The 13,924-nt window shown below is 41.7% G+C and overlaps 2 protein-coding genes across 7 annotated transcripts in view; one reads left to right on the top strand and one right to left on the bottom strand.

Moving 5' to 3' along the window:
• Nucleotides 1-13,924, bottom strand: part of LOC132399469 (myosin phosphatase Rho-interacting protein-like) — a 324,199-nt gene that overhangs the window by 97,122 nt on the left and 213,153 nt on the right. For all 6 annotated transcript variants that reach the window (XM_059979858.1, XM_059979857.1, XM_059979859.1 and 3 more), the window contains one exon: nt 12,238-12,306. In XM_059979858.1, the coding sequence (XP_059835841.1) occupies nt 12,238-12,306 (69 nt within the window). The remainder of the gene's footprint in view (nt 1-12,237; nt 12,307-13,924) is intronic.
• The window catches only part of pld6 (phospholipase D family, member 6), a 194,752-nt gene that overhangs the window by 161,671 nt on the left and 19,157 nt on the right, over nt 1-13,924 (top strand). The gene's annotated exons all lie outside the window — the stretch shown is intronic.

Genomic DNA, 13,924 nt, shown 5'->3' with positions numbered 1-13,924 from the left:
TTGCAGGATGTTAGAGATAAATTTGTCCTGGTGAGGAAGATAAAAAATGGTAGGATGAAGGAACCATGGGTGACAAGTGAAGTAGAAAATCTAGTCAGGTGGAAGAAGGCAGCATACATGAGGTTTAGGAAGCAAGGATTAGATGGGGCTATACAGCAATATAGGGTAGCAAGAAAGGAGCTTAAGAAGAGGCTGAGAAGAGCAAGAAAGGGTCATGAGAAGGCCTTGGCGAGTAGGGTAAAGGAAAACCCCAAGGCATTCTTCAATTATGTGAAGAACAAAAGGATGACAGGAGTGGAAGTAGGACCGATTAGAGATAAAAGTGGGAAGATGTGCCTGGAGGCTGTGGAAGTGAGCGAGGTCCTCAATGAATACTTCTCCTCGGTATTCACCAAAGAGGAGGAACTTGATGACGGTGAGGACAATATGAGTGAGGTTGATGTTCCAGAGCATGTTGATATTAAGGGAGAGGAGGTGTTGGAGTTGTTAAAATACATTAGGACGGATAAGTCCCCGGGGCCTGATGGAATATTCCCCAGGCTGCTCCACGAGGCAAGGGAAGAGATTGCTGAACCTCTGGCTAGGATCTTTATGTCCTCGTTGTCCACTGGAATGGTACCGGAGGATTGGAGGGAGGTGAATGTTGTCCCCTTGTTGAAAAAAGGTAGTAGGGATAGTCCGGGTAATTATAGACCAGTGAGCCTTACGTCTGTGGTGGGAAAGCTGTTGGAAAAGATTCTTAGAGTTAGGATCTATGGGCATTTAGAAAATCATGGTCTGATCAGGGACAGTCAGCATGGCTTTGTGAAGGGCAGATTGTGCCTAACAAGCCTGATAGAGTTCTTTGAGGAGGTGACCAGGCATATAGATGAGGGCAGTGCAGTGGATGTGATCTACATGGATTTTCGTAAGGCAACTGACAAGGTTCAACACAGTAGGCTTATTCAGAAAGTCAGAAGGCATGGGATCCAGGGAAGTTTGGCCAGGTGGATTCAAAATTGACTTGCCTACAGAAGGCAGAGGGTCGTGGTGGAGGGAGTACATTCAGATTGGAGGGTTGTCACAAGGATCTGTTCTGGGACCCCTACTTCTCGTGATTTTTATTAACGTCCTGGATGTGGGGGTAGAAGGGTGGGTTGGCAAGTTTGCAGATGACACAAAGGTTGGTGGTTTTGTAGATAGTGTAGAGGATTGTCGAAGATTGATAGGATGCAGAAGTGGGCTGAGAAGTGGCAGATGGAGTTCAACCCAGAGAAGTGTGAGGTGGTACACTTTGGAAGGACAAACTCCAAGACAGAGTACAAAGTAAATGGCAGGATACTTGGTAGTGTGGAGGAGCAGAGGGGGTACATGTCCACAGATCCCTGAAAGTTGCCTCACAGGTAGATAGGGTAGTTAAGAAAGCTTATGGGGTGTTAGCTTTCATAAATTGAGGGATAGAGTTTAAGAGACGCGATGTAATGATGCAGCTCTATAAAACTCTGGTTAGGCCACACTTGGAGTACTGTGTCCAGTTCTGGTCGCCTCACTATAGAAAAGATGAGGAAGCATTGGAAAGGGTACAGAGGAAATTTACCAGGATTCTGCCTGGTTTAGAGAGTATGGATTATGATCAGAGATTAAGGGAGCTAGGGCTTTACTCTTTGGAGAGAAGGAGGATGAGAGGAGACATGATAGAGGTGTACAAGATATTAATAGGAATAGACAGAATGGACAGCCAGTGCCTCTTCTCCAGGGCACCACTGCTCAGTACAAGAGGACATGGCTTTAAGGTAAGGGGAGGGAAGTTCAAGGGGGATATTAGAGGAAGGTTTTTCACTCAGAGAGTGGTTGGTGCGTGGAATGCACTGCCTGAGTCAGTGGTGAAGGCAGATATACTAGTGAAGTTTAAGGGACTACTAGACAGGCATATGGAGGAATTTAAGGTGGGGGGGGGTTATATGGGAGGCAGGATTTGAGGGTCAGTACAACATTGTGGGCCGAAGGGCCTGTAATGTTTTGTACTATTCTATGTTCTATATTCTATTATTCCTAGATCACTCTCTTCTACTGCATTCTTCAATGCCCTACCATTTACCATGTATGACCTATTTGGATTATTCCTCCCAAAATGTAGCACCTCAACTTTCCAGCATTAAACTCCATCTGCCAACATTCAGCCCACTCTTCTAACCGGCCTAAATCTCCCTGCAAGCTTTAGGAATGCTGAAGGAACTCAGCAAGTCAGGCAGCACTCATGGAAGAAAATACAGTTGATGTTTCAGGCAAAACCTGCCAAAAGGTTTTAGCCCAGAATGTTGACTGTACTTTTTTCCATAAATGCTGCCTGACCTGCTGAATTCCTCCAGCATTTTGTGAAGTTGTTATAGTAGGTGATTTTAACTTTCCACACAATGACTATGACTCCCATACTGTAAAAGGACTAGTTTGGATAGGTTGTCGAATGTGTTAAAAAGTTTCCTTAATCAGTATGTATAAGTCCCAATGAGAGAGTGTATGATACTTGATCTGCTATTAAGCTATTGATCTGCTATTATCTCCTGGTGTTCACCTGGCGGAGAATCTCACCTGGTCCCTCAACACCAGCTTCATAGCAAAGAAAGCCCAACAGTGTCTCTACTTTCTACGAAGGCTGAGGGAAGTCCATCTCCCACCCCCCAAACCTTATCACATTCTACAGGGGTTGGATTGAGAGTATCCTGAGCAGCTGCATCACTGCCTGGTTCCGAAATTGCACCATCTTGGATCGCAAGACCCTGCAGCGGATAGTGAGATCAGCTGAGAAGATCATCGGGGTCTCTCTTCCCACCATTACATACATTTACACTACACACTGCATCCGCAAAGCAAACAGCATTATGAAGAACCCCACGCACCCCTCATACAATCTCTCTCCCTCCTGCCATCTGGGAAAAGGCACCGAAGCATTTGGGCTCTCACAACCAGACTATGTAACAGTTTCTTCCCCCAAGCTATCAGACTCCTCAATAACCAGAGCCTGGACTGACACCTTAAAGCCCTATTGTCTTGCTTATTATTTATTGTAATGCCTGCACTGTTTTGTGCACTTTATGCAGTCCCGGGTAGGTCTGTAGTCTAGTTTTTTTTCTGTGTTGTTTTTTACATAGTTCAGTCTAGTTTTTGTACTGTGTCATGTAACACCATGGTCCTGAAAAAACATTGTCTCGTTTTTACTGTGTACTATACCAGCAGTTATGGTCAAAATGACAATAAAAAGTGACTTGACTTGAGGAATGAAGCAGGGCAGGTGACAGAAGTTGCATCTAGTGAACCTAATGCCATTAGCTTAAAAGTAATATGGAAAAAGGATAACAGGTCTAGTTGAGATTGTAAATTGGAGAAAGGCCAGGTTTGATGGCATCAGAAAGGATCTGGCAAGTGAATTAGGACAGGTTGTTTTCGGCAAAGATGTGGGAGGTATTCAAAAGTGAAACATTCAGAGTACAAAGCTTGCATTTGGCTATCAGAATAAAAGCTAAAGGTAACAGGTTTAGGAAATCATGGTTTTTGAGAGATATTGAGGCCCTGTAAAGAAAAGAAAATGAGGTGCATAGCAATAGAGGCAGGTAGGAACAAATGAAGTACTTATGGAGTATAAGAAATGCAAAAGAACACTTAAGAAAGAAATCAGGAGGATTCAAGGAAGCCACGAGGTTGCCCGAGCAGACAAGGTGAAGGAGAATCCTAGGGGATTCTACAGATATGTTAAAAGCAAAAGGATTGTAAAGGGCAATATTGGTCCTCTGGAAGATCAGAATGGTAATCCATGTATGGAGCCAAAATAGATGGGGGGGGGGGGAACCTTAAATGCTAACATCTGTGTTTACTCAGGAGATGAACACAGTCTATAGAAGTGAGGCAAAGCATCAGCGAAGTCATGGACCCTATACAGATTACAAAGGAGAAGATGTTGGCTATCTTCAGGTAAATTAGGGAGGATAAATCCCCAAGGCCTGACCCTTCAGACCCTGTGGAAGGCAAGTACAGAAATTGCAAGGTCCCTAACAGAGATAATCATCATTAGTGACAGGTTTCTTTACTGGAGGATAAGCTGTTCGTTGTTGTTCTGCTGTTTGAGAAAGGCTCTAAAAATAAACCAGGAAATCATAGGCTGTTGTACTAAGGAACCAAATATACGAGTAAAAACACAACCATGAGAGAATCTGCAGATGCTGGAAATATATGAGTATTTGGATAGACTTGGACTGATAAGAGATAGGTAGGCCATGGTAAGTCATGTTTATCCAATCTTAAGAGATTTTTGAGAAAGTTACTAGGAAAGTTGATCGAGGCAAGGCAGTGGATATTGTCTACATGGGTTCTAGCAAGACATTTGACAAGGTCCCAGATGGAAGGTTAATTAAGAAGGTTCAGTTGCTTGGCATTCAAGATGAAGTAGTAATTGGATCAGCCACTGACTTTGTGAGAGAAACCAGAGTGGAAGTAGATGGTTGCCTCCCTGACTATGCATAAATGGGTGTGCAGGGATCAGTGCTGGGTCCGTTGTTTATCATCTATATAAATGATCTGGGTGAGAATATGGTTAACTGGATCAGAAAATTTACTAAACCATCCCTCCACTTCCTCATCCAAGTCATTTATAAAAATCACGAAGAGTAGGAGTTCCAGAACAGAGCACTGAGGCATAACACTGGTCACTGGCCTCCATGCAGAATATGACCCGTCTGCAACCATTCTTTGCCTTCTGCGGGCATGCCAGTTCTGGATCCACAAAGCAATGTCCCCTTGGATCCCATGCCTCCTTACTATGTCAATATACCTTGCATGGGGTACCTTATCAAATGCCTTGCTAAAATGCATACACACTACATCTACAGCTCTACCTTCATCAATGTGTTTAGTCACATCCTCAAAAAATTCAATCAGGATTGTAAGGCACGACTTGCCTTTGACAAAGCCATGCTGAGTATTCCTCATCATATTATGCCTCTCCAAATGTTCATAAATTCTGCCTCTCAGGAACTTCTCCATTAACTTACTGTTAACTGCCCCATGAGCATGATGTAATTTTCTTGTGATGGGCATGATGTAATTGTCTCATGATAGTGCAGTGAGGTAATGTCACATGATGGCATGTTCCCACTGGTATAAAAGGGAGACTGTAATTGCATAGTTGTTTTGTTGGGAGTCACAGTCGGTTGTTACGTAATTGTATAAGGAGAGAGGGAGTGAAGAAATACCAGCTTCGTGTGAACCCAAAGAATTGGGTAGGAATCATCAGTGTTCTGTGTGTATCAAAATGACTGACGTGAAGTGTGGCATGCACTTTTGGTTAACCCCTGCAAGCTTTTGGGTGTGTGTTGACCACCTCTGGCCAAAGGTCAGTTACTTTGAGAAATCTTATTCTTCGGGATCTTCAGAAAATGCATTTATCGGCTGGGATCTGCACCAGCAGTTTCGTCTTTTCTTCAAGGCTCGGCTTATCGCTGGTTCGAGAAGTCTCTCCTCTTAATTATTTCATAAATCACTTGGACTTTTTAAACTACCACTTTAAGACTGTGCTTGAATAAGCTCTGTTAAGAATTATCTCTAAGTTTGACTGTTTGATAACGACAAACGCATAACACTGTTAACTTCTGTTTAAGTTAGTCAATGTTTACTTCTGGATGTTTTTGAGTAGAGGTTAATTAATTTCTTTGTTTATTTATAAAAACCCGACTCAATTTCATATCTACTGCTGCTGGTGCGTAACCAAAGTAAGAGTCACTGGTCTATAATTTCCTGGGATATCCCTACTCCCTTTCTTGAATAAGGGAACAACATCTGCAGCCCTCCAATCCTATGGAACCTCTCCCGTCCTCATTGATGATGCAAAGATCATTGCCAGAGGCTCAGCAATCTCCTCCCTCACTTCCCACCGTAGCCTGAGGTACATCCCGTCCAGTCCTGGTCCATCCAACATGCTCAAGCTTTTCAGAGCCCTGCAAGTCATCCCGAAAATCGCCAAGATCCTTTTCCATAGTGAATACTGAAGCAAAGTATTCATTAAGTACCTCTGCCATCTCCTCTGTTTCCATACACACTTTTCTACTATCACACTTGATCAGTCCTATTCTCTCATGTCTTATCCTCCGCCTTGGGGTTTTCCTCAATCCTACCCTCCAAAGCCTTTTCATGGCCCCTTCTGGCTCTTCTAATTTCATCCTTAAGCTCCTTCCTGCTAGCCTTATAATCTTCCAGATCTCTATCATTACCTAGTTTTTTTGAATCTTTCTAAGCTCTTCTTTTCTTCTTGACTAGATTTACAACAGCCTTTGTACATCATGGTTCCTGTATGCTACCATCCTTTCCCTGTCTCATTGGAACATATCTGTGCAGAATCTGATGCAAATATTCCCTGAACATTTGCCACATTTCTTCCATACGTTACCCGGAGAACATCTGTTTCCAATTTATGCTTCCAAGTTCCTGCCTGATAGTCTCATATTTCCCCTTACTCCAATTAAGTGTTTCTCTAACTTGTCTGTTCCTATCCCCCTCCAATGTTATGATAAAAGGAGTTAGAATTGTAATCACCATCTCCAAAATGCTCTCCCACTGAGGGATCTGACACCTGACCAGGTTCATTTCCCAATACCAGATCAAGTACAGCCTCTCCTCTTGTAAGCTTATATTGTGTCAAGGAACCTTCCTGAACACACCTAAGAAACTACACCCCATCTAAACCTCTCACTCTAGGGAAATGCCAATCAATATTTGGGAAACTAAAATCTCCTTCCACAACAACCCTGTTATTATTACACCTTTGCAGATTCTGTCTCCCTACCTTGCTCCCCTGTTTCCATCCAAGGGGTTAGTGTGGACATAGTGGAGGATTACAAATACCTGGGGATATGAATTGACAATAAACTGGACTGATCAAAAAACACTGAGGCTGTCTACAAGAAGGGGCAGAATCGTCTCTATTTCCTGAGGAGACTGAGGTCCTTTAACATCTGCCGGACGATGCTGAGGATGTTCTACGAGTCTGTGGTGGCCAGTACTATCATGTTTGCTGTTGTGTGCTGGGGCAGCAGGCTGAGGGTAACAGACACCAACAGAATCAACAAACTCATTCGTAAGGCCAGTGATGTTGTGGGGGTGGAACTGGACCCTCTGACGGTGGTGTCTGAAAAGAGGATGCTGTCCAAGTTGCATGCCATCTTGGACAATGGCTCCCATCCACTCCATAATGTACTGGTTAGGCACAGGTGTACATTCAGCCAGAGACTCATTCCACCAAGATGCAACATTGAATGTCATAGGAAGTCATTACTGCCTGTGGCCATCAAACTTTACAACTCCTCCCTCGGAGTGTCAGACACCCTGAGCCAATAGGCTGGTTCTGGACTTATTTCCACTTGGCATGATTAACTTATTATTATTTAATTATTTATGGGTTTATATTGCTATATTTCTTCACTATTCTTGGTGCGGATGTAATGAAACCCAATTTCCCTCGGGATCAATAAAGTATGTCTGTCTATCTTTATCCCTGTTACTATTGGTTTACTACTGTTATTATAAGGTAAGATTAAATAGGTTAGGACTTCATTCCTTGTAACATAGAGGACTAAGAGAAGATTTGATAGATGTATACAAAACTGAGAGATATAGATAAGATAAATGCAAGCAGGCTTTTACTGCTGAGGTTGGGTGTGGTTACAACTAGAGGTCTAAGGTTAAGGCTGAAAGGTGAAAAGTTTAACGGAACATGAAAGGAAACTTATTCACTCAGAATTTTGTGATTGTGTGGAATAAGCTGCCAGCGCAAATGGTGCATGTGAGCTCAATTTCAACATTTAGAAGTTCGAATAGGTACATAATGGTATAGTGATTTGGGGTTTTGGTGTTATTGTCACTGTTCTTTTCTGCGAGTGAGAGAGTTGGGGATTGTTATGTGAAGAGGATCGTTGATTGTTTTTGTGGATGCTAGTGCTGTGAGTGAGGGGGTCTCGAGTTTTGTTTCTTTTCTTTTTCTGCCGGTTTAGGGGGGAAGGAGTTGATACGTATTTTCTTTCATCAACACCCATGGTCTTTCTGTATTAATGGATAAATGGAGTGCACAAATAGCGAAGTTGCGTGATATATGCATACTTTGACAATAAAGCAAAACTTTGAACCTTTGATAGGGGTATGGAGGGCTATGGTCTGGGTGCAGGTTGATGGGACTGGGCAATTTAAATGGTTTGGCATGGATTAGATGGACCAAAAGGCCTGTTTCTGTTCTGCACATTTCTGTGACCACTTAAGGATAAAGGGGGATCATTTGCTTGGATACAGAGGGTTTTTGTCAGGTCCTTAATTAATACTTTACATCAGAATTTACCAAGGAGAAGAAGATGGAGAATAGGGAGATCAGGGCCAAGCATATTAATACGCTAGAGCATTTTGAAGCAACGGAGAGTTCTGTTCGGTCTCTTAAAGAGTATTGAGGTGGATAAGTTTCCAGGGCCTGATGGGATATACCCCAGGATGTTGAGAGAGGCAAGAGAAGAGATTGCTAGGAATTTGACCAATATCATTTTGTCCTCTCTAGCCACAGGTGAGGTTCTATTATTTAAGAAAGGGAACCAAGGTTAATCCTGGAAATTACAGACAGCGGGTCACCCGTCAGTGGTAGCTAAGTCAATGGAGAGAATTATTATGGATAGATTTTATGAGCATTAGGAGAACCATGGCCTAATTTGGCAGAGTGAACATTGTTTTGTGTGAGGAAAATTGTGTCTTACTAACTTGATTTGAGTTATTTGAGAAGTTGATGAGGGTAATTGATGAAGGTAGAGCCATGGATATTGTTCACGTGGATTTTAGTAAGGCATTTGACAAGGTCCCTTAGGGGAAGTTCATCCAGAAGATGAAGATGCATGGAATCCAGATTCAGAACTGGCTTGCCTATAGATGATAGAGAGTACTAGGACCTCTGCTGTTTGTGATGTATATTAATTTGCTGGATGAAAATTCAGATGGGTGGGTTAGTAAATTTGCAGATGATATGAAGATTAATGGTGTTGTGGATAGCAAAGAAGACTGACAAAGAATACAGTGGGATATAGATCAGTTGTAGATATGGGCATAAAAATGGCAGATGGAGTTTAACCTGGCCAAATGTGAAGTGTTGCACCTTGATAGCTCAAATGTAAAGAGACAATACTCTGTTAAGGACAAGGCTCTTAACAGTGTCGATAAGCAAAAGGGATCTTGGAGTCCAAGTTAATAGCTCCCTGAAAGTGGTGACACAGGTTGGTAAGATGGTTAAGACAGCACATGGCATGCTTGCGTTTTTTAGCAGAGGCAAGGAGTTCAAAAGTCAGCAAGTTATGTTGCAGCTTTATAAAACTCTAGTTAGGCCGCATCTGGAATATTGTGTACAGTTCTGGTCGCCCCCATTATAAGAAGGATGTTCAGGTTGTGGAGAGGGTGTAGGAGAGGTTTACCAGGAAGCTCCCTGGATTAGGAGGTATCTGCTATAGGTAGAGGTTGGATAAACTTGAGTTGTTTTCTCTGGAGCAGAAGAGGCTGAGAGGAGATCTGATAGAGGTTTATAAGATTATGAGAGGCATAGATAGAGTAGACAGACAATATCTTTTTAACAGGATTAAAAAGCTTCATACTAGAGGGCATGAATTTAAGGAGAGGGGATAACTTAAAAGGAGATGAGAGGCAAGTAGTTTTTTTTTAAACACAGGGAGTGGTGGGTGCCTAGAATGTACTGCCTGGAATGGTGGTAGAGGTAGAAGCATTGGAGAATTTTAAGAGATGTTTAGATAAACACATGAATATGAGAGAAATGGAAGGATATCGATATATTGAGGGCAGAAGGAAGTAGTTAGGTTGCCCATTTGATTACTAATTGAATTGCACTGGCACAACGTTGTGGGCAGAAGGGCCTGTTCTTCCAATGTAATGTTCTTTTTCAGTTACTCTATGCTCTATACAAAACACAGTATAAATAACTCACACACAACATAAAGTAATACTACCACAAATAACAACAAATAAAATATGTTCAAGATGATTGACATTTAGCATAAGGTGCATTTATGAAACAAATCAAAAAGTAAACAGAATAACACTACTGGCACTTCATAAGTGGTGAGACCTGGGTGGCGGCAGGGAGTTCAGTAGTCTCACAACCTGGGAGTAAAAAGCTGTTTTTTCACCCTACCAGTCCTTGTCCTAATGGTACAGTACCTCCTGCCTGATGGTAGGGGTGAAAAAGACCATGGGATGGATGGGAGAGATCCTCAGTAATGCTAAAGGCTTGTGTAGTAGTGCTCCTGATAAATATCTTAGGTGGGTGGAAGGGATCCTCACAGCCGTCTTCACAAGACTTTGTAGGGTCTTGTAATTCCCTTAACAGGCGGTGATGCAGCAGATCAGGACACTCTCAATGATGTTCCTGTTAAAATTGGGGATGGTGAGCTATGTTCATCTTTATCTCCTCTGGAAGCAGAGATGCCACTGTGCTTTCTAGACTAATTAAGTGGGTTGAGAAAGCGGGTGAGACTGTCTCTTCTGTGGACACCCTGGTGCTCCTAACTCTCTCCACAGACGACCCTTTTATGTGCAGTTAGGAGTTGTTAGCCTGCACTTTCCTGAAGTCCACAATCACCTCCATGTTGAGACTCAAGTAGTTGTTTGTTGTACCATTTTATAAGCTGCACAACCTGCTCTCAGTATGCCGTCTCATTGTCACAAATTTTCTGATTCAGTTTGAGCTGGATCTAGCAGTATAGCCATTATATTTTAAAAATTTAAGGCAAATTCCACACACTTAATACTGTGTAAAAATCTTACTTGACCCGCAGCACCCCCATACTTCTCCCATCACCTTGTCCTCTCATATTAGTCAGTGACACCCTGGGAAAAGGTGCTGTCTGTCCATCAATCTATGACATTTATCACTTTATGCACCTCTATTGTGTCGCCTCTTATCCTCCTTCACTCCACAGAACAGCCCTAGTTTACTCAACCATTCCTTATAAGATATATTCTCTAATCCAAGCAGCAACCTGGTAAATCTTCTCTGTTCCCTCTCTAGAGCTTCCACATTATTCCTACTGAGATGACTAGAACTTAACACAATACTCCAAGTGTGATCTACCCAGAGTTTTATAAAGCTCCTGAACTTGTTTTCGACTAATGAAGGCCACCACACCATGCAGCTTCTTAACCAGCCTACCAATCTGTGTGGCAACTTTGAGAGATCTATGAACTGAAACCCAAAATCCCTTTGTTTCTCTACACTGCTAAAAATACTGCCATTAACATCGTACTCTGCCTTCACATTTAACCTTCCAAAGTAAATCATCACACTTATGCAGATTGAATTCCATCTGCCACTTCTCAGGCTAGCTCTGCATCCTATTAATGTCACGTGTATGCTACAACAACCTTCTACACCATCCACAACACCACCAACATTCACGTCATCTGCAAACTTACTAATCCATACTTCCATGTCCTCATCCAAGTAATTTATAAAAATCACAAATAGTAGGGGTCCCAGAGCAGATCCCCACAGAACGCCACTGGTCATGGACCTCCAGTATGCTCCATCTACTACTTCCCTCTGCTTCAGTGAGCAAGCCTCATTCTAAGTTAATGAGCCTACCATGGGGAACCTTGTTGAATGTCTTACTAAAATCTATATACACCACATCCACTGCTCTACCTTTATTAACTGGTTATGTCACTTCCTGAAAAGAGTCCATCAGGCATGTGAGACTCGCCTTGTCCCACACAAATCCATGCCAAATAGTCTCACTGGTGATGAGACATAACTTTGCCCACCAAATAAGACTCTGCATCATCCCTGAATTTGGGTCTAACAGATTACAAATCCTTGATTTGGTCCATAGGCTGTGTGACTAATGGATTTCAGCTGATGTATTGAAAAGAGAGCTTCAATTGGGCTTGGTGTGTATGGATTAATGAGGAACAATTTAGCCTAAAGTCAGTCTATTGACAACCTGCTGTAATACTCATCTGGGAGTAACTGAAGTAAATTGTTCAGACCTACAAGTGTGCCTTATACTCTAGTTGAATATTATGCTTGTATGTCAACACTTAGTCAGAAGGTTAGATTGTTGGCTATCTAGAAAGGAAGTCAATGAAAGAATTTGAAACAAAAATTCACAATACAAGGCATACGCTATCACTGTCTTCCCGCAAACTCTGTCCAGTCTGCAAGGTAAATACCATGACACTTACCTCCTCTGCCGCAGAATCACGGTAATACTTTAGAACCTTGTTACTGAGAACAAACCAATGCTTCTTCCACTGTAAGAAAACAGAGCATGTTCCTGAAACTTTCCTATTAGGTCTTTCTATCTGTCTTTCACATATGCAGAAGCACAAGACACTTATTTCTATCACATGGTATTGAATGTGAAAGTGGCCACAGGCATTTGCCTGTCTGTAACCACTGAAGGCAAACAGCTTTCACTTTATGATTTCATATCAATGTTTGTACAGACTAAACAGGGTTGAAAAATGCAACAGTACCAGTTCTCAAAAGGTGAATAAGAACAAGTTTAAAAGTGCTTCACTGAGATGAGTTAATTTGATGATGTTTCTAGCATGTGTTCATGCCAATATCCAGCACACACCTACACCAAGCTCATTATCCCTCTAATTTCATCATCTACTTCCCACTGCCCTTCAGAATTTTTGAAGTAAATTAAAAGAAAAAGACAATGTGACACATTGTGTGTGTTGAGGAAAAGACATTGAATTTTGAAATCATCTGTAAATAACAAACTAGTAAATCTGTAGGAAAGAGAGAAAAAAGTTGCAAAAAAAACTAGAAAAAAAGATTTTAAATATTTATGTGAGCTCTCATGGGAAAAATATGAATGAATTACATGTTACTCTTAGCAAGTAGAGGCACATGATAAAGAAGGGGCTGAGACATTAAAGTTTGTTTTTATCTGTTTACACATCAGAAAATAATAACACCTAGTAGTTGCATATAGAAGGTACTGCAACAGTGAGGAACCTGACAATATTAGAGTCAGAGTCATAGAGCACTGAGGCACAGAACAGACCCTACAACTGATCCAGCCCATGCCAACATGTTTTTTTTTTTGCCTAGTCCAATTTACCCACACCAGAACACAATCCTTCATATTCCTATCATCTAAGGACCCATCCAAACTTCAAAGATTTAAAAGATTCAAAGTACACATACTATCAAGGTATGTATGCAGTATAAACCCAATATTCATCTTTCTGCCAACAGCACAAAACAAAGAAAACACATGGAACTTGTTCAAAGAAAACATCAAACACCCAATGCGGGGAAAAAAAAGAATAAATCATGCAAACAGTGAAAAAAGAGTGAATAACACACAGGATATTAAACATCAAACCGAAAAGTTCTTGAAACAGTCTAGGAACATTCAGTTTAGTTCACTTCAGTTCAGTTGAGCACTGTGTCATTTGTTCACACTGATCAAAAACTCCCAAAATAGCAATTAAAAAAAAGTAACCAGAAACAGATACAAACATTAACTGCACTGGTCGCTAGCGCCATCTTGACTTCTGTTAAATATTGCAATTAGGACTGCATCCGCCACTTAAACCGGCAGCTCATTCTACCACCCACTGAGCGCACCAATACATCACCATTTTCAAGATATTATGGATCTGTATTTCCAGATCCCTCTGTTTTACCACACTCCTAAGTCCTTCCACACTAAATGAGCTAAACATTTAGATTCATTAGGATTCAAAAAAGAATTACTAGCCTGATTTCTGGAACAAGACAATTATCTTATCAGAGAGAATGGGTTGGGACATCAATTGGGTTGGACTTCCCAGAGATTAAGATAAGAGGGAGGTGATTCCACTGAAATACATACAGCTCTTGTTGGGACCGATACCTGGTGGAACTAGA

The sequence above is a fragment of the Hypanus sabinus genome, chromosome 9 (assembly GCF_030144855.1).
Source record: "Hypanus sabinus isolate sHypSab1 chromosome 9, sHypSab1.hap1, whole genome shotgun sequence".
Taxonomy (NCBI): domain Eukaryota; kingdom Metazoa; phylum Chordata; class Chondrichthyes; order Myliobatiformes; family Dasyatidae; genus Hypanus; species Hypanus sabinus.
The sequence above is the reverse complement of the archived record's forward strand: the minus strand, read 5'-3'. Positions and strand labels throughout refer to the sequence as shown.